The sequence below is a fragment of the Neodiprion pinetum genome, chromosome 3, assembly GCF_021155775.2.
Source record: "Neodiprion pinetum isolate iyNeoPine1 chromosome 3, iyNeoPine1.2, whole genome shotgun sequence".
Taxonomy (NCBI): domain Eukaryota; kingdom Metazoa; phylum Arthropoda; class Insecta; order Hymenoptera; family Diprionidae; genus Neodiprion; species Neodiprion pinetum.
Genome location: NC_060234.1, coordinates 239,430 through 260,049, shown reverse-complemented (window position 1 = coordinate 260,049; position 20,620 = coordinate 239,430). Strand labels below are relative to the sequence as shown.

Below are 20,620 nucleotides of genomic sequence, written 5' to 3'. Positions count from 1 at the left end.
ATTATAAGTTATCGCAAACGAAGCGCTGGTAAAGACTTTCATACCGGAAGAAAAAAAGACCTGGCCTAACGAGGTTCCAGGAAAGTATAGACTAAATTTGGTCGGTCGAAAACATGATGGAATTTTCAGAAACAATCGCAAGTGGATTTTTCCGTGCTGCAGAGGAAAATACCAATGATGTGTAACCGAGACTTAAAACGCACCCTTGTTGCACATGCCCCGCACCATGAAACAGTTCCCAACCCATTGCAACAACTGCACTGACATTTTTTTGCAATGGTTTTGATGAAGCTTCACATTTAAAAAACTTTCGCGTGCATATCCTCGACGGTAACGAACAAAAGATGCATGTGTGAAAACTTCCAATTTCAAAAAACGAAGTTGAAGACGACGGAAGAGACAACTTCGCAATTCACTCAAGGCAAGTTACGCATTTATTTATGCACATCTGACAATGATTATAATTGACAAGCATCACTTGCACTTGGATAATCGAAACACGCAATACTTGTACGTATATAAGTATACTCTGCGACAATGCAAATTTAGCAATACTTTTAGCACGCAAGAAAATTATTTCAATCATGAAAAGTTCGGCGAGTTGTTCCAGAGTTGTTTGCCGTTGGGCATGTGGACAAAATTTGAATAAAGAACCGCTCTACTCCAACAGTTTATATATAGAGTTAAGGGTGAGTGGACGGCGGCGCGTCATGCGCATCGCACGAGCTTTTGCAGCCAGCCCCCCCCCCACGCCCCGCGACAGCCGGAGAAGAGCGAACATTAATGTTTCGAAACTGCAAGCGCATTGCCAAATCCGACAGGTTTCCCCTCATTTTCCTCAAGGTTTCCTTTCTCCAATCCCTGCCTACCATTCTTTCTCACTCACTCAGTCTGCAGCTTGTAACTACTTATAATTACTACAGAAGCTACACCTGTTTGTACGTCTTACCTGCTCGGTAGGTTTCAGCCCTTCGGTAAGAATTATTTTGCAAAATATTAGGTTGAATTTACAATAACAATAACAATAATATCATAGATATATATACGTATACACGATGGCGAGCTTATATTCCCCACGAGTGCCCCACGTGGCTTTATCAACTGTATAAGAGTGTCTGTGGTGCGGAACGTTTCATCCGAGAAAATTTTAACCTTCCATCCATTATGTGTGTACAGAATACGTACGAGAGCATAAATATATGCTCAGATTTTGTTATCCTCTAAATTTATTCGAAATCTATCCACAATTGGTATCAAGGAAAAATACATATCTAATATCATCAATTACACGATTTATCGTATCTTGGTCTAATTAATATGATATCGTAGATAATCTTACATCTTCTCACATTCATGTGAATTAATAAATGCATAGAGTCTCATGCGAGTGTTTAATTTCCCATTGTTATAAAAGAAGTTACACATACGCACAGGTACACCGATCGCATAACAATTGTATGCAAGATACATGACTACTCATTGTCAGTCTCCACGACAGTCGCATGACAATTTTTAGAAAATGAAGGTTTCCACATTCTATAAATGGAGTTAGAGATTTAATTCTGAAAGCCAATAATAGGTGATTGAACACGTACGGGCGGATTTTTTCCATGACAATTGCTCAATGTTGCGTACAAAAAATATACTCAACATCATATTATACAAAATTCGAATCAGTTCGAAGCAAGAAATGTACGTACTTGAAGTTTAACCACATCAGGTTGATTGGAGATTTTTCAAAATCAGATAGATGTAACAAGAAAGACCGAAGGAAAAAATCACACGGTTCCAGAGACATGCAAACGTTCCAACCGATTTTATTCAAAGATCAGCCCAAAAATTAACTCGTAATATCGTCAACTACGGATTATTCTGTTCGCGAAAATCGGCTCCCTTAAAAGCAGAAGTTCGCAGAATCCTAGGCAGGTAGGTGAGAAATCGAATAAAATTCGTCATTAAACGTGAACGAGGCCCTGCATAACCTTCAAGTAGTCCTGGCGTAACTGGGAGTTGTTGAACTCCAACGCAGCATGTGGACCGTCTGGAGCCCCCGAGTTGAACGTCGGATTGCCCGGCAAGGTGAACGAAACTCAGGTCGGCCGACCACCCCGTGGAAGCAAGGGAGAAAGGGAGGAAGGAAAGAAAGGAGGGAATAAGGGATAGGGGGAGGGGTCTCCGTTTCGAACGAACCCTGGGCTCAGAATTCCCGAACCCTTCCGCGGCCAAGGTTATTGTCCAGACTCTAAATGACAATAAGCCTCATACAACGTCCTTGTTTTATACTGTCGGTAAATCCATGGGTGCAGGTCGTAGCATTATATAGACATCGAAATTAGTTGGACCCTTTTCCGTTGTACTTGCAGAGAAAGAAGAAGAGTAGGAGGCGTGAGGGGGGGGGGGAGGAGGTAAAGGCGACGTCGACCCCGAAGCATAACGGGTCGTCGTCCCACCCTCGAATACCGAATCTTGGCGCGTCGGGATGCCCCCAACTACGACGCGACGGGCGACGGGAGTTCGGGGTCGTTGCATCCAGAGTAGGAGCGTCGGTCTTCTCCTTGTTCCGATCCTCATCCTCCCCCGACTTCACCGAAACCCCGTCGACGTAGGATCGCGACGCAGTCGTCGGCGCAAGGTAGGTATAACCTACCCGACATTGAACTTGGACAAAGAAAACTCTTCTGAAAACATCGCTTAGGTTTATTGTACTCCAACTGCGTACCCGACGTTTCGTGCAACTAACGGTAGGTACTATATGTACCTACAGAAATTGGTCACTGTAAAGAATTTTATGGATCATATGGTCGGCCGATTGCGGAATAAAAATAATAACCGCGGCCGCAATGGTGGAAAATAATGATTACAAGTATAACCTGTTACACATATATAAACCAATTAGTTTGACAGTGCGTTCGAACGGAATTTGCGTCGTTCTTTTGACAGCGGTCCGAGTCCCTATACTTATATTCTCGTTTCCCGTTCCCGATTGCCTTTGTGTTTAATATACCACGAGGCGTGCCAAGTTGTACATATGTACGTTGCAAAGCTACGCTGCGATCTCAAGTCACTGTGTACATCGTATGACGAAGATTACATCGAGAGACTGGCTGGCAGTTTCAGTTTATTGGCCTGGTTGTTTTAAGAATTTTGGTCAAAGAGTTGCAAGTTAATTTGACAACTGACCGAAGAATAGCGCCGGTGGCTAATCAGCTACTGCAGTCCTCGAAGCGCGTTACAAGTTTCGTAGCTGTGTGTAATGACCGTCTGAAAAACATCAAACCTGTTTCTACTCTGGAACGGCTCGTGTTTCGTTTCGTTTCGTTTCGTTCACTTGCGAGTCCCTATACTATAACCATTCTGCAAACATCGCGTTGTAGGATAACAAATTTAAAGGGGAATATTATTAAGGCAATTCTCAACGTGTATTTGAGTTATCAGAGTCCATAGTCGCCTCAAAAATATCATATTATGCATACATATGTAAGCATTTTCCAAATGACTGACGGTCGCTCTAGCTTACAGGGTCATCGACTACAAAATTAACCTTCGGAGGTTGTATGATTTGGATTTATATATATTTTTTATTTCAGTGTCATAATCGAATTCCAATACTGTTTTCCACGCTTCCCTACGTGCAGTAATTTTAGAAAATATCCCATTGTAAGATGGTAAAAATTAAAACCACTAACTTTTTCTTGTTAGAACTCCAGCCAGTTTGTCCTGCGGTATAAAATTTCATGTAATACTCGTATCTCGCAGGGGAGAAGAAGACCTCCTGTGATTCTATTTCCAGAAATATGACAAATATTAGTCTTCCTCGCTCACGGTAGTCGAACTCTCGCTACGGAAATTCGTCCGCTGCTAGCGGTTTTAAATGGAGAAACTTTAATTTTTCACAACGTATATTACTATACAGAGAAGTTGAGAAATGCTTTAAAAAAATTTACATTGCATAATAAACCGATGCTAGTTAGCATTTATAGAGTTTGCAATCGCTAACGACTATATTACTGGAAATTAACAGTAACCGCAGATCCGGCGATTCATGCTTGTGGATGTGTATTTACAAAAGAGTGAAAAATGTGTGTAACCGCCATACATGCAGGATGTTATAAATATTTTTCATTTACGCTATCGCTAAAACAAACTAAATGTCGGTATTATAATACAGCAACACTGTTAGAAATGATGGTCATCTTCGACGATCTTTACTGATATCAGAGTGCTTAAACATGATTGCCTTCATCTTAGTTCCCGACTGTAGCCATCTCATAATCGTATGTACAGGTACGTAGGTGGTTTCAGGGTTACCCGTGTCGTCTGCCACTCAATTGAGATGGACGTAAGAACACGACACCGGTGGCTTCGAATCGTTTAGATGCAACTTTTGCCGGTATACGTATTGTTAATGGTACTGATGATGTTTTTCCCGTGCACCGCAGGCATACTCTCTACTCGTTGCATATTTTGCGTCAGTACGCGGCGCCGTGACATCCGCAAGTGTTCTGCAAAATCGCTTTTTAATATTCAATCACAAACACGGTAGTAATATCAAAGGTAGTATGGCATTGCGTTCTGGTCCACAAGTAATCGAAGTCTATGCCTATGATAAAACCTATCAAAATCTTACAGGTTTGGAAGAACCCGACTGACCAGAACTCCCCTATTATAGGGCTTCGCGTCTATGCGGGCATGTGAAACTCTGACAGTTGCTGTGAAAGGAACAGAGCTGTGTCAAGGCTGATGCCTATTGATCTTATGGCAGTACTCTTCCTTGCGCGAGTCATGCACTGTCGTTACGTTTAGCATGTGCACTCGAACGCAGGTTGTAGCTGGGTGGGTGAGTGGGTGGTTTGGTAGGTAGACAGGTAGGTAGGTAGGTAGGTAGGTAGATCCGCAGGTAGGTAGATGAATTGTTAGACGGATAGATAGATATCCATCTATTCCTAGGTGGATATATGGATAGATGGATTGATGGGTAGGTGGATAGATGGATAGACTGCACATTAATGGATATGCTTTGAGCGTATTTTGCACCTGGGCAATCTATATCCATGTCTTTGTCACCACGAGATTTCACTTTCGGGAATGGTAAAAGTGTACCATTTTGACAAACAGACCGAGGACTTTGATTACTTCACGATCAGATATGATTCATATATAGAAAGAATTCCTATCAGAAAATTATGAGATCAGTCATCATTGCTCTGACGGCAAACGGACGCGAAAATTCGAGATGAGCTACAAAGTAAGGTCAATTTCCACACACGGGCAACAATTATACGTTACGCGAGATCTGCTTGCCAAAGGCGTCGTACCGAAATGAATTTTTGGAGTACGTTTCTAACGGTGCGGAAATTATCTCTCCTCTCATATATTTAACAATTAATTGCCCTCTCGCGGACTTTTGGACCTCGTTGTAAACGTTCCTGCATGCCCACTATTTACGTACCAACATACATATGCGTGATAAATGGCGTTCGTTCTATATAAAAATACACACATTCTATACAGAAGTGGACGCACGAGCTTATCTATAAACAGGGTTATTTATTGAATACTGGTCACGAGTGAAACTGACGGAGCCGATTCTACTCGAAGTTTGCATAAGCGGCTCTCTCTCTCTCTCTCTCTTATTGAAGGGTGAGGCGGCCAATATTCAATAAACGAAAAATGCATATACAGCATAGAAATTGATTCCGTAACGGTAGCAGTGTAGAGGATACCAATTTAGGTTGCTAACGCAATACAAACCAGCAGCAGCGGCGATCAGGTGAAAGGACTATTTGTCTGTAGTGCGATACGAACCTATATCAGTACTCTACTTCAGTTAATGTACACACTTGTACTTCCATTTCCAAATAAACGGTAGTGTGTTCTACCTATCTGTCTTTGTTACACTACTAGTATTGGAGAGGTATAATAATACGCACGCCTTAACCAGCACGCATGTATGCATGTGCGTATTCATGTATGAACGGTAAAAAGCTGACACGTTTCATAGCAGCAGGTAGTGTGTGTGTGTGTGTGTTTTCGCCTAGTGGGTATAGCGGCCCGAGCAGGAGATCGCACGCTAAGGTCAGCTGAGCGTCGACTGCGGCACAGCTGGACGAAGCACAAGATGGCCGACGCAAACAGCTGATCATAGGCGGCGCGCAGTTCCTCAGATCAGATGATCGTCGTCTCTCAGAGGTAAAGGAGGAGGAGAAGGAGGAAGAGGAGACGAGCAGGCAGGCAAGACCTAAGCTCCGAAGGGATGGGGGGGGGGGGGGGGGGGGCACGGCGCGCGCACACTCAGGCAAACTCTCGAAGGGACTGATAATTCTATTTCAGGTCAGGCGGACCTAAAATGGAACCCCAAGAGCTGCGATATCGACTACAACTATCACGCTGAGCGATAACTGTCCTGCAGGGTTTCGGACTTACCGACAACATACGCCAAAATTTTAATTGCCGCCTTCAATGATCATCAGGTTTCCCCAACGATTGAAAGCTTTCGTTGCCATTAATTAATTGTTGAATATAATTGATGAGCGGGGAGAGTCAACCCCTCCTTAGGTGTAAGTGTATGTCTATCTCTTTGTCTTAAGTGGGTGTTGCCGAGTATTCTGACAACTACAGAAATGAATAATATGCTATTGCGATTCAAAGAATATATAATCACGTAATTTATAACGTATAACGCGTGTTATATGTACTCGCAATCAACGTTTAAATCTCACTAGTGCGTCGGATGTAATTTTCCATGTACTGAATTAAAATCAAGGTCAAAAGAAGATTGGGATTATTTTCCATCACGCATGCAAATTTTTCTGTGCGCGTGTAATGTACGTAGGCACAGTTACTGAGATTGACTATGCCAGCACTCATCGAAATATATACAAAAAAAAGAGTTCGTTCTGTAGCCAATCTATTCGTAGAATAAATGAATGCATGCAAAATCTCACAAAGTCAACTTGCCGTAGGATTCTAGAGTGATAAAGTGGCCAAATATAATCTTGCTAAGTGTACGCATTCTACTACAACGGTATCGACGAAAGTAAGTTAGGCTTACACATTTTGACGGTAGGAAACCTCTGATTTGCGAGGGTGAAAAGCGGAAGGCAGATAAAAACAATGATAACTTGGCAACAGAATACGTAAGGGAGTGGTAAGACTATAGTTGATGCAAAATGAAAAACGCAGGATGGTATACAAAAAGATGGAGTGTGATAAAAGATAGAGTTAAAAGTATATACGCGAACACAGTCTTGAGAATGTTAGACGCTGCTGATTGTATTTTAAACCGGCATGCGAACGAAAAACAACAGCAGCACAGGATGGAGGCTACTCTTGGTCACCGCGGGCACCTTTAATATCAGAATTGATTGTGAGAATACGTACCAATACCTGTAAATATACGTGGCGTAGGCTTATTGTACATGCGTTGGACGGTCGAGAACCTTGTTTATGAATCAAAAAATAACTCGCTAAGGTCAGAGGAAAAATACGCGCGCTTTTGTTGCAAAGCGAATATACATGTACAGTTAAACACTAATTAATCCGGGATCATTGACTTCTCTTGGCTAGCCTCTATAGTACTTTCCTATTGTATGATATTACATTGTATTACTTGCGTTACATTATCACACATTAGGGTGGTTCATTTAAAGATTTTTTTTTTTCAACGTGCCACTCGAAAAATTTGTGACAAATAGCGAGACAAAAAATTTTCGTAAAGCCTGGAGGAAGGAGGAATATATTCCGAGGTCGCTACCAATTCTTTTAGTATTTTTTATTTATTTTGGTTAATTTTTTTCGTATCGTGGTCCACTCAATCATTGATCATAAAAATCAGTATTGAAAAAGAAATAGGGACATTAAGGTGATACGATACTCCTAGTTCGGTAGCAAAAACTGGTTATCCAAATTTCTCCGAGACGATTAATATTTTGGATAAAAGAGGAGAACAGCCAACTGCAGAATTGTTAGGCGCAGTTTGCTGTTGATTGGTGAATGATTAATTGGACCACGATACAAGAAAAAATAAACATATATATATATTATATATATTAAAATTTATTTCTGTGTGTACAACTTACAGACATATACATATATATATGCGCGCGCGCATGTGTGTGTGTGCGTGTGTGTGTGTGCGCACAGAAATAAATTTTAAAAATATTACAATGATTGGTTGCGACCTCTAAATATTTCTCTACCTCCTCCAGGTTTTACCACAATTTTTTGATTATTTTCCAATTTTTGACACAAATTTTTCGACTGGCACCTTAAAAAAAGAGTGCAATAATATACCACCCTACCTACACACACGCGAGCGCGTTGCATACAGTGTTCTATCTCCCTGAAATCAGCAACCCAGGTTGAAACGCTGCACGCTACATAATATCGTTGAAAAGACACGTGTATAATAATTAACCAGCAAAAGAGACTGGATCAAGATTGAGTTTCACAAGGAGCGAAAGACAAACTAATGATAAACGTAACCCAAGCTCGTGTCAGGCGGGAGTGAAAGAAAGAGAGGTGAAAGTAAGAGGAAAACAAGGCTCACGTCTCGGAAAACTTAGTTTGGAGAATATTACATTAATTACACGCGGGTGTCAATTGAATTATCCAACCAAGTATCCGTACGAAACGTAAAAATAGGAATTAAGCTGGTAAAAATTTCTCAAGTCTCCGACATCTGCAGACATTCGACAAAGATATAAAGCGACACGGATGATGGTCAGAAATTAGTCAATTTCTCAAATGCATCTGCTGCGATGTCGCGATGATTTCAGTACAAGAAGCTTGATAGTAAAATACCACGCTGCTACCATCAACCAACAACGGTGAAATTAAGTCCGGGCGTTGCGTAAACTAGTTTTCAAACGACCTAAATGCCACTACTTTCATTTCAGTACAGAAGCCAGCGGACCATAGCCGTCCTATAGGAAGGCCCCACTAATCATCACTTATAGGGCTAACTATAATTTTGCAAACAGTGTGGAATAATAATGAAACACCCAAGCGTAAGAATTGTGCAGGAGATATGAAAAGTGTGGCAGGGAAGTTCGGCGGAATGGCGATCAAAATCAAGTGGCTGCCTGCAGTGCATGCATAATAGGTATGAGTCATTTCACATCAAGTGTGGCGTGTTCCGCGAGAAATACCACTCGATGACTGAAATTTTACTGATTTTTTTTTGCAGATTCTATGGAAAAAGAAAAAAAAAAAACACGTATTCCAACATTTGGCCCCCTTGCTTTGACTCTTGCATTCTTGGAAAACACGCTAAAAATCCGAGCTGGAAACTAGGAAACACGCCTTTCCCGAAACTTTTCACGTCTTTGGATATATAATCATGTATAAAGACTCAAAACTTTGGCTAGTCTCAACCCTTTGAGTCATAATGGTAAGTATTCTTACCACCTATTTTATATCCATTTTTTGTACATTTAGAGAACTTTGAAAACATATTGGTTTGCGGATGTTTGCTATTTCTGGTAATATTCTAATAGGTTTTCAATGCTCGAGAGTAATTATTGCCATATAATATAAATTATTATTGTTCAACGATCAATTGACAAAAATCATAAAAATCGAAAGAATAATTCACTTCCGTGAAATTTACCCCTCTACACGTATACATGTTTTACATAAATTATAAGAAGTTTTTGCGGTCGCTGACTAAGAATCTGAAATCATATTTTGAAAATTCAAGGTGGCGGATCTAATAAGGCGGACGAAGATTGCAAATGCAATCGAATTGAATTAAATCCCATATGGAGGTAGTCCAATTCTGCGCGTTTAAGTTGTTTATTGTTAGGAAAACCGTTTAGAGAGTATCATTGTGAGCTCGGCTCACAGTCGTTTCGTGGTTTAATATATGTATAGGAATTTCCGTTTCTTGTAGCAGTCGGATTCAACATCCCCGCAAATCCATGCACCCTGCAACCTGATTCTGAAGATAGTTAAAACGAATTTAATCGGTGCATAAGGAATAATCAAATTACACCGAATATGCCAAGGGGCCAAATTTTAGAGGTAACATTTATATTAGGAAAAAATTCGGTCATGTCACCACCCTCCAGTGTAAGCCAAATCGAATTGATCACGGCAAAAATAGAATTAACGTGAATTAAAATAAATACAAAATAAATCAAAAGAATTGGCACAAGTCTTTTCAATTCGCTTTAATTCGAGTTAATTCCGTTTTTAGACCCACCTACTCAATTCTATTCAATTCGTTTTGGTTTACTGGGCTGATTAATAAACAAGAATCATGTCAGAGAACGACTAAAACCAAGTGAGGATTAGCTACTTCCGGTACGAGGACTCAAGTTATTATACCGTGTACGAAGGTAGTCTACTTCAATCTCTCTCACTCGCTCTCGCACTCGCACACACACCCCTAGTAAAAACAAGATGTCGACTATAAGTATAATATATGTCGCGTACACCGCACCGACTTGGCAAAACTCACACCAACGAGCGGTTTCAGATTACTATACAATAGATACTATACGCCGTGTATGGACAACTGCAACTATAGACGATAGGTATCGTATAGTTAGAGATTAGAATATGTAACCTAATCTAACCTAACTTACACCTATAACATACAGGTACACTATTCATATCTGTCACGCATTGTACAATTTGCGAATTATACTTGACTATATCATCGTTGATGCGGTTAGACTTTGTATACATATATTATGCTTACAAGTAGAAACGAGGTCGTAGCTAATCGGACGAATTTAGGACACACGATGGTAGTGATACATGAGCAATTAATGTTACGTATGACGTTGTGTAAACAAAAAAAAAAGTGACAGGCGCGACATGATGTCTGGTGTAGGTCGTCTTCGTCTTCGTCGTCGTAGTCGTAGTCGCAGTCGTAGTCGTTGTCGTTGTCGCATTGGCCAGGTCGAAAATGTTTGCGAATACATCACGCATATATGGGTAGCGGTAAAAAGTCAGAATTGCCGATTGATAGAAGGAACAGAATAACGAATTTTTATAGATCTCAAAATCTTATTCGTAGAATATAAATATCTGGAAAGTACAAGGTTAGAAAATTGAAAACATGAAAGATCGAAATACGGGAAGACAAAATGTAGAAAGGTCAAAACATAGAACGGTAAAATCGATAATCTGTGCACGATTCATGAAAATAATGTGATTCTGTAATCTATTTAGATCGAAGCATATAAAAAATAAAAAAGCAAAAACAGTTCCGACATGGAAAAACTAAAAACTTGCGAAAACAATAGTAAATAATGAGATCCCATTATCGTGCGATGCTTAAAAATCAGATGATTTTAAATCATATGATCAGTGTGAATTTTTCATATGTTTAAAAATGGCGTTTTCGGAATTGGTTTTTCAATTTTAAAAAATTTTACTGGTGACTAAAAAAATCCCGAAACCCTTTTGGGTCGGTTGCAACATCATTCTAAGAGATGATCAAAAGCAACGGGGGTGAGGTACATGGGTTGCAAATTTGACGTGGAATGTCCCATATATATATATACACACATACACACATGATAAATAAAAAGATAGCTATACCTATGAGGCGCGCCAGATACACCAGATACCCAATAGTCTATACTCTATAACTACTTCGAGTGTAGATCGTTTTCACGATTGCAGCAAGCGAGCGTATTCATTAGCAGGGTTTGCGTTCGCGGACGCACGTGTACCATGTACTACATTCATATCTCGATCCACGTCGTAAACGTTCAGGGCCGAGTAACGGGTTGATTGGGCCCGTAGGTATACATAAATCCGTTGATTAGTAGTTACAACAATATCAGGTTTGACCCCGACCCTATTGTTTTCCTATTACTGTACCGCGCCAAACGAATATTTTTACGGATATTCGACACAAATCATCGAGGCGGAGTTTCAGATTTTGTTCCTCTATAAAACGAATATCTTACATTTTATCGCAAAGTTGTAAAAACAGTAACATTGTGAATTTTTTTTTTTTTTTTTCAACCCCAATTCGCGGGGGAAAAAAAATATGGAAAGAATTATTTTCAAACATTTTATGGGCAAACAATGTTTGGTTGTATATACAAATTTTGCGATCAACGACAGGGCTTTTTCTCGTATGATAAAAGAAAACGTCCTACGTGCCTTGTCAAGACTTGTAAACGGCTTTTGCGCAAAATCTAAAACAGTACCTAGCTTGTAAACATCCGTTTAGTGTAGCAGCAGCATAAACGGCGGAAAAATCGGCGACTCATTCGATGAGGGTCGGGGTTAAACTTTGTATCATCATTCGTGTGGGTTAAACCATATAGTATAAATGTACTTATTGATATCATCTTTTTTTTTCTTAATTACACAAAAATTACTCGTGTGAAGTAGAATTGGTTCAGTCATTTAAAAAATAATTGAATAAAGCGGCAATTGGGGCCCTCTTGGTTGTCTTATATTCGTCCCTGTATACGTTCTATGTACATACGCAGAAATGCGTAACCGTGCAAATGACGCGTGGCAGCCGAAACCGCGAACAAGAGAGGCAGTCGCGCGCGTATTTCACCTGCATTGCCGAACCACATCGCCTGGCATGCTTGCAGTTTATTCTGAAAACTTTTCACGTGACGCGAGAGGTAAACTAATTTCGTCGTTTTGAACGAAATACGTTGTCCTTTCTAAAAGTTCGCTCCTTCCTAGTCATTTCCCCCCAATATCGTGAGTAGCATTGTTCTTCCGACTAGCGCGCTTTAGCAATAATTTTTTCCCCATTCTTATTTAGCCCTTTGAGTCACACATTAATGTGCTGAGTTAACTTTTACAACAAGATAGTATTCTATGTTTTTTGACGTCACGAATCTGAAATCGGATTTCAAAAATTCAAGATGGCGGATCCAATAAGGCGGTGGAAAATTTCAAATTTCATCGAATAGGATCAAAAAACTCTATGGCAAGGGTTTTCAGAGTCGCTGATTAGTTTCACTATACTGATTTTGCAAAATCTGATTTCAGATTCGTAATAGGCGATCCTAAATGCCCTGGACAGAGTTTCTTCTCTGAATTCGATCGAATTTGAAATTTTTGTCCACCATATTGGAACCGCTATGTTGAATTTTTTAAATCCGATTTAAATTTTGTAATCAGTGAGCCCAAAAACTTATAATTTATGTTTTGCATGTATATGTGTAGAGGGGTAACTTTCTCGAAAATGAATTATTACTTCAATTTTGACGATTTTTTTCAGTCAATTTGTTTCTAACAATAATAATTTACATCGCATCACAATAATTACTCTTGAGTATTGAAAACCTATTAATGTACAACCAGAAATAGCAAAAGAAACCACGACGAAATATGATAAAAAGTTCTATAAACATACAACAAAGAGATATACAATGTTAAGACGTTACATTGGAATTGCTTTATCCATAGTTCATTTCGAAGAATCATCTTTTACTCAAATTCTGCAGATAGGTAATTATATAAATTTATACGAGTCTCGACGGGATATCAAGCCTTGAACGAACTGCCACCCGCGCGTATAAGGTACTGATTGCGAATCGCGCACACAGCACGGTAACAAACAACGTAGAAGATACTGTAGTGTGACGAGAATAAAAACATGCTAGATTCTGAACTGTCGATAACCGTACGTAACGTCACGAATTTTCGAATATCTTTGAATACAAAATTTTTCCAAATACACCCGAGCCGAGATTGCGGATCTCCGCCGTTCAATAATCATAATACCCAACAGGTTACAGAATTATACAAGTTGAAATTTCCAACGAGAATGAAATAATACTTGCACCAAGCGTCGCGTCACTATCTCGAACTCGCGTTTTGTCTACGATTCTCGATATAGTTTGATACATAATGGGTAAACCTCGTGATTGTCGTGAAACAAGCGTGATCAAGAAACACTCGAGGTGACTCGGTCTCTCTTGTTAACCGCTGCAGCTTGGCCCCATCCGTGAGTGCGGTAAGTGCCAAGTGGTCCGCTTCGAGATATTCACGTTTACGTATGTAAGATATAGATATATCGTTTATTTTATACAACGAAATCACAGTTGTTAAAGGAAGGCGCGGACTCACCTCGTGGGCTTAACCGTTACCACATTACATGCTATAGCGTTTATGTATGTGTATACATACTTATGTATTATAGTTGAAACGACATTACGTAACGTTACTTTGGTCAGCCATGCATATTCACAATTAAGCTTGATACACCGAGTTTACATGTGTTACGCATACAAGCCTATAAGAGGCAGGCCGCGGTTGTCGACTGACATTTCCAAACATGCTTGACAATATGGTGCAACACGGAGCCCCGTACGCCCTACGGCATACAGTGTAAGAATCGTGCCATATTGCAGATGTACAGGTGTTGTCACGGAAGACCTGATTTTTCAATCCTATCTGCACCGCATCGTCGTCCTATCTATCTCCGAATATAATATGTAGAAGACACATTGGAAGAATCACGAACGGATAAAGAGTTGACAATCATGAAAGAACAACGTGCAGATGGAAATATATAACATTATTCGTACGGGCATGCATGCGGGTTTCATCGATTCGCGGAGAATGACGGAAATCAGTGTGAATTGAAGTAATTGAAAGAGAAGCAGTTACTCACCACCAAATAGGTTCCGATCACGACAGCACGAAACACCCGAGCCTGGAGCTGATCTCGTGTGGTCAAATGTTCGCCATTTTATACCCCACGGGGTTGCACGGTCGTCAGGGAATGATGTCGGGCGCGTGTTATGCGAAATGCACCACTTAACTATTCGGACAGCTAAGGATCGCTTCGTGTATAAGGAGAGTTGAAGCGGACGAAGCGAAACTGGAACGCAAAACTTGCACACAGCCTAGCGCACCCTCACGATCAGACCGAAGGTCTGTTGCCAACTGAGCTCCGGAGTGCGGATTGACAGCTTGGGTCTCGGGTCAGGGCTGCCAACCCAGATACGGCTCGGCACGAAAATAACACGCGTGTCGTGTGGGGCATGGAGGGTGGGAATTCTCGATTCCTTCCGAACTTCCGACGTAACAACTGAGGAGATGCGGGACTCGTTTTCTTATCTTGGCTGTTTCTTCAGTAATGTAACTAATTCACTGGGTAATTCGTCATCGGCTCTCCCCGCGTTTTAACTGAAAAAATATGTGATTAAACTGACAGCTAATAGTACAGTTTCATAACGACTTGCGCAATAATATTATCGTCTTTGGCTAATTTTGTTCATTTCATACCTATATACGTATACATCATCCCGTTGCCTTGAAAATAATTTGATGCAATCGTAGCGATGATCATTTCTTGCGTGTTAAACAGATCCGCTACCGCGATTGTTACTACAGTAGCTATTTTGTTATTTGTCATATGAAGACTTACTGAATCGCGATTCGTCTCTCAATTTGTTTACATGGCTCGCTACATTCCCGTTAAATGATCCTCGCCCCCTTCGTTACATAATACAAGTTATTATAATAACATATAAACATACCTTTTTTGATGCTCCACTAATTCGTCGACTTCCAAGTAATAATCAAGGTGCCAAAACATACAGAACCTTGAGAAGTTCATCCCGACCAGCACACAAAGTATGTGAGTTTTCGATTTCGCGGTACTGAGTTGGCAACAGTTGCGATCATATGGTAGTCAGCTGTCTTTCCTTTGTTACACAGTGCCGATGCTGCATGTTCAATTACCAATCCGTGAAAATGCTCGCACTCTTTAATACCGACGCGGCACAGGAGATCCCTTCATACTTGGACGGATTTATAAAATGGTAATAAATATATAAATCAAATGCTGTCCGTATATCAAAATCAAATTTTAAAATCGGCACGAGGCCAATGAATTTGGTTCTGACGTCGAGTAATTGCGCGATCTTTGGCACATTTCATTTTCGAATGTAGAAAACATAAGGTAGAAGGCGAATTATGCAGCAACTTAATTACTGAAATGCATTACTGCTTCATTAAACTATAGCTATCTCATGGCTGAAGATTTAGCTAAAGTCTCAAATCAAGATACCTGGTAGAAGGCGATTAGTATGTGAGAATTATCAAGTTCCATCAAGGTCGAAATCAAGAACATCCACAACAAGTATTAATTCACACTCAACCACTGTCCTTGTGGTAATATCAATTAACACCGATGCGAGATCAAGTTACGGACTGTATTTTGAGATTGCTACATTATCTCCATAGATTGGCAATTCTACTTCTACCATGACATTTGGATTCGAAGAGCGTGTAGATAATGGAAGTCAGATCTGAAAATAAAACGAAAGAATCAACGTCTTTGGTACCTTGCGAACTTTTGACTATCAGTTATTCCCATGAATATTCTGAAATGCAAATTGTATCTCTTACGCATATTGATGTAGAGGCTGCCTTACTTTTTTTGCAACGGAAATTGTTCTTGCTTAATGTGGACAAGCAGAAGTCTCGACGAATTGAACGATTAATAAAATTTTCGCTAATAACTCAGGAGTCTGTCGAGTAACATCTTGGTGATTGGCATTGCATTCGATGTTCCGGATGAATTGTCTTGTTGAAGCTGAACTCACGTGTATCTTTAAAACTGAAACAAACGATAGGATAGACACAAGGTCACAGATATTGAAAGAACATCCATACACCGAATAGTAAAAGTTTGGATATTGTATGTAAAGTTTTTTATTTGCAAGAGTTTAAGATCCATGAAACTTTGTAGGATTGTAGATAAACGAACGATACATAGAGTTCAGGAATTTCCATTATTGTGATTTAATGATTATTGTTTCATTTAGGCAGCTGTTGAGAGTTTTGCAGAGTATTTTCCCAGCAGATGAGTGTGTGGGGTCACTTCTTTCCAGATTTCTTGATGCCACCGCTGACCAGGGGTCCTTTCTGACCTGCTTTCTTTGCGGCCTCTGCCAAGGCCTTTTGCTGTTCCTTCTGCTTTTGCTTGAATGCAACATCTTCCTCATCTAAATCCTTTGATTCTTTCTTGGGTGCTTTCAATGGTTTTTTCTTCCCACCGTCCCGTCCGGACATCCTATAAAATTCAGTTACTTGGTAATGTCGATAGTCAGACACTACTACTTGAGTATTTTAATCCAGGCAGGATATTTCATAAAGGGAACGCACAGCTACAACGAACATAACCTTACTTTATGGATGAGTGAAAGTTTCGATGACTGCTTACGACTTTGCGGGGAAAACGATATGATAGTAAATGATATTACGCTAAAAACGAAAATTTGACAATCTTTTGAATAGCAGAATTCTTACTACGTAGGGAGAAATTAAATCAGCTGGCAATGATCATTGCCACGATCTTTGCGGGCTTACTGTGAAATTTGATTGACACATATTCGAAATGTATTGCATTATTTGTCCGACAGCAAAAAGACAACGAGTATAAATTACTAATTTTTTACCTGTGATCGGTGTTGAAAGATTTTAAATTTTACGATAGAAAAACGTCGAATAATCGACAACCCAAAAGTGGCGTCGGCGATGGTGTCCTCCACTCGTTGACTCCAAGTCAACTGTTTGTATCTCTTTTAGGGTCAACTGCTTGAGTAATTTCCCTCTGTACATACGTGTTAGGTGTGCCTTGGGGTCTCAGATTTTACGTCCTTCCTGCTATCGCAGACTACTGCAACTGCTGAATACCGATACTGTGAACCATAGGCAGGATACCCAGATCTCTATAGAATATAGAAGCCATAGCGCATGCGCTATTACAAAAGTCATATGAACAGGGCCGTGTTCGACGGTCTCTCCTTTTTGATGAATTCCTTCAAAATGATACCAGCGCACGCGCAGAACGTACTTCCTGTTGCCCAAGACCGGCGCATGCGCAAATTATTACAATGAGAATATAACCTCAGAACCTGGTAAAATGTGTCAACAAGTTATGTGTTTTCCCATACTTTGTTGCTTCTGAGACATCTTTTGTTCTAAGTATAAAGAAAAATCGACATTAAAAACAATGCCGTCAGTGTTTGACACGTGGTTTGACTAATTTACCCAGGTTTTGAGGTTATATTCTCATTGTAATAATTCGCGCATGTGCCGGTCTCGCGCAGCAGGAAGTACGTTTCGTGCGTGCCCTCCTATCATTTTGAAGGAATTCATAAAAAAGAAGACAAGAGTTCGTCCATTGACTGAGGATATAGGTATATCAGTCAACGGGATCGGTAAGTGCAGAGCAATAGAACGAATAGAATCACTTGCGAACCCACCTAGCCGGACGAAATATTAGCCTAGGGCTGAGCGTCTTTATAGTTGTATTTTCAATGCTCAACAATATCTCTGCATAATCTAAACAGCTAGCTGGTGCCCTCTTGGTCGGTTCCTCTGTAATCGCACGTATGTATGCATGTACATACTACACACGAACTAGCGACTGTACACCTTGAAAAAAGCGCCAATTCACACTTTTGTAAAGTCGGGTCAATATAACTTGTTCGATTCAAACGTATGCACGGTCAATTTTTAACAAGCATTGCTTAACGATTTCCGACACGTGGCAAGGACACGTTTATTATAGAATACATTCGGTATACTTAGGTACACACACCTATAACCGTATTTCCTGGTTCGTACATATACGAACCTATTTCTACCGCGAGTGCCGACGAAGCTAAAAATCCAGCAATTATGCCGCTAAGACTCGATTTAATTGCTGCAGTATCCGAGAACCAGGGTATAGGAATTAACGGACGTCTACCATGGCGATTAAAGTTAGTAACATTTTAAGAATCCTGCATATTCAAGCGTAACAGCGATTGCATTGTTTGTTCTGAATCTACTTGTCACAAATACAATGTTACATCTCTAATTTTCCTCTAGGAAGGAGATGGCGTATTTTACACGTTTAACAACAGAGACTAAGGACCCATCTAAAAAGAATGTCGTAATTATGGGACGAAGAACGTGGGATGTTATGCCAAAAAAATACAGGCCTCTGAGCAACAGAATTAATGTCGTACTGACCAGCAAAGATCTGTGATTATTCCACGCTTCATACAACAACAGTATCGGTTCATAGAAAATGAAAAATAGTAGACTCACTGTTAACAAGTAGTGCTTTGCTATCATAATTATAATGCCTTCATTACTCATTAGAATTCTAGGAGACGAAGCACTTGTGTGCAAAAGTTTTCCTGACGCTTTGGAAAAGTTATCCAAGATCCCACTGACTGACAAAATTGAAAGAATCTGGGTTATTGGCGGCAGTTCTGTTTATAAGGTATATAAGCATTTACAAAAATTATTGATAATTGTTTTAAAATGTTTGTTCGTTAAGGAATCGTTTTCGTGGACCAAAAATAAATCTACACAAGTTGATGATTGTTTTTACAATTTATCAGGCTGCAATGGAATTGCCAAACTTTCACAGACTGTACTTGACTCTGGTGAGGAAGTACTTTGAATGCGATACATACTTCCCACCTATCAGCAACGAATTTCATTTAGTGAAGTAAGTATGCAGAAATAAGCAAATAATATCCACTACTTCCAATAAAAATTTGTTACAAACAGAGACCCTGAAGTACCAGAGGGGATTCAAGAAGAAAATGGACTGCAGTACGAATTTAAAGTTTATGAAAAAGCCTGACAACAATCTTTATAGTTTGAATTCACCGCAATAAATTACTTTTATTATAAAAAGGAATTTGATGAGTTTATTTTATCACATCGGATCTGCAGTCACGAGTACTTTCGTATCAAGATTGCCGTAGGAGATAACATACGACGATACTCTCAGGGTACATGGAGTCCGAAAGTATACAATGAATTGAGTAACTCTTTATTTCCAAAAGTTTATACCACAGAATTTTATAAGCTTTATCTTTGCCATATACCAAAAGTGCTGAACGCTTTCGGTATCACGAATCGATGACATAAAGGTGTTTAACCAGGAGGCCATTCCATTTGCCTGCCACCAAGTACATGGATATGCAAGTGGTAGACGGATTGAGCTCCATCTTTCCCATTGTTGACCACCAAGCGGAAACCGTTGCCCAAGCCTTGCTGACTAGCAATGGTCTGCGCAACGAACATCAAATGACCTAGGAGTGGTTTATCGGCCTCCTCGGCAAGAGACAGCAGTGCTATTGGTTTTCTGGGGATTACTAAAAAGTGGACCGGAGCTTGCGGGTTGACATCGTGGAACGCAACGCACTGTTTAGGAAAAATATTTTCTTATTAGGCTCAATTTAAATACAGGTTAGGGTTAGGGTTAGGTTATCCGTCTACTCAAACTCCGTTTGTGAGGCCGAGTTTTGCAATCAGTAAATCAGCAGTGAAATTATAACGTACCTGATCATCTTCGTAGATAAATTTGCAAGGTATTTCCTTTCGCAGTATTTTTCCAAAGATCGTGTCACCGCCGAGAGTGGCGGTAGCACGTTGCGCCTTCTCAACCTCGCTCGCCATTTTCCTCAAACACGAATCAATTGCTCGTCTTCGTGGTCGTAGGCTGGCAAGTTGTTTCCACGTACTTATCGCTATTGTTGAAAGTGCGCACATGTCATATCCCGAAATTTGAATTTTCGGTATAAAAAAAGTATCGAATAAATACCGAAAGTTCACCTTCGCGGCAGTTTCTGTACAATTTACATCCCCGGGATGACTGCAA

The 20,620-nt window shown here is 40.1% G+C and overlaps 4 protein-coding genes across 10 annotated transcripts in view; 1 reads left to right on the top strand and 3 right to left on the bottom strand.

Moving 5' to 3' along the window:
• Positions 1-16,514, bottom strand: part of atos (atossa) — a 28,664-nt gene extending 12,150 nt beyond the window's left edge. The window contains exons 1-4 of the mRNA XM_046615751.2: positions 16,383-16,514; positions 16,016-16,256; positions 15,483-15,746; positions 14,612-15,129 (exon numbers count right to left, since the gene is read on the bottom strand). The gene's annotated coding sequence lies outside the window, so the exon portion shown is untranslated. The remainder of the gene's footprint in view (positions 1-14,611; positions 15,130-15,482; positions 15,747-16,015; positions 16,257-16,382) is intronic.
• A 132-nt stretch (positions 16,515-16,646) lies between these two features.
• LOC124213945 (translation machinery-associated protein 7 homolog) lies at positions 16,647-17,732 on the bottom strand. 2 transcript variants are annotated; one of them, XM_046615780.2, is made up of 2 exons: positions 17,574-17,732; positions 16,647-17,023 (listed from the first exon to the last, which is right to left on the bottom strand). In XM_046615780.2, the coding sequence occupies exon 2, from the start codon at positions 17,020-17,022 to the stop codon at positions 16,828-16,830; it is 195 nt and encodes a 64-aa protein (XP_046471736.1). In that variant the 5' UTR covers position 17,023; positions 17,574-17,732; the 3' UTR covers positions 16,647-16,827. The 2 variants fall into 2 exon arrangements, with proteins under 2 accessions (XP_046471736.1, XP_046471735.1); XM_046615779.2 differs by having other exon boundaries at positions 17,409-17,724.
• On the top strand, positions 17,064-20,106 carry Dhfr (dihydrofolate reductase). 6 transcript variants are annotated; one of them, XM_046615773.2, is made up of 6 exons: positions 17,850-18,173; positions 18,668-18,719; positions 18,829-18,984; positions 19,105-19,228; positions 19,350-19,459; positions 19,522-20,106. In XM_046615773.2, the coding sequence occupies exons 1-6, from the start codon at positions 18,044-18,046 to the stop codon at positions 19,595-19,597; spliced, it is 648 nt and encodes a 215-aa protein (XP_046471729.1). In that variant the 5' UTR covers positions 17,850-18,043; the 3' UTR covers positions 19,598-20,106. The 6 variants fall into 6 exon arrangements, with proteins under 6 accessions (XP_046471733.1, XP_046471729.1, XP_046471731.1 ...); XM_046615775.2 differs by having other exon boundaries at positions 18,050-18,173; positions 18,547-18,719; XM_046615774.2 differs by lacking the exon at positions 17,850-18,173 and adding an exon at positions 18,188-18,345 and having other exon boundaries at positions 18,547-18,719.
• On the bottom strand, positions 19,769-20,511 carry HINT1 (histidine triad nucleotide binding protein 1). The gene is made up of 2 exons (XM_046615772.2): positions 20,302-20,511; positions 19,769-20,163 (listed from the first exon to the last, which is right to left on the bottom strand). Exons 1-2 carry the CDS (start codon positions 20,509-20,511, stop codon positions 19,894-19,896), a joined length of 480 nt encoding a protein of 159 aa, XP_046471728.1. The 3' UTR covers positions 19,769-19,893.
• Positions 20,512-20,620: the final 109 nt, after the last annotated feature.

Coding starts and splice junctions, on each gene's coding strand:
- LOC124213945 (XM_046615780.2), bottom strand. CDS start 17,022: ATGTCCGGACGGGACGGTGGGAAGAAAAAACCATTGAAAGCACCCAAG.
- HINT1 (XM_046615772.2), bottom strand. CDS start 20,511: ATGTGCGCACTTTCAACAATAGCGATAAGTACGTGGAAACAACTTGCC. Junction 20,164..20,301: donor TTATCTACGAAGATGATCAG/GTACGTTATAAT, acceptor TTTCCTAAACAG/TGCGTTGCGTTCCACGATGT.
- Dhfr (XM_046615773.2), top strand. CDS start 18,044: ATGTGCCGGTCTCGCGCAGCAGGAAGTACGTTTCGTGCGTGCCCTCCT. Junction 18,720..18,828: donor CGTCTACCATGGCGATTAAA/GTTAGTAACATT, acceptor ATTTTCCTCTAG/GAAGGAGATGGCGTATTTTA. Junction 19,229..19,349: donor GCGGCAGTTCTGTTTATAAG/GTATATAAGCAT, acceptor ACAATTTATCAG/GCTGCAATGGAATTGCCAAA.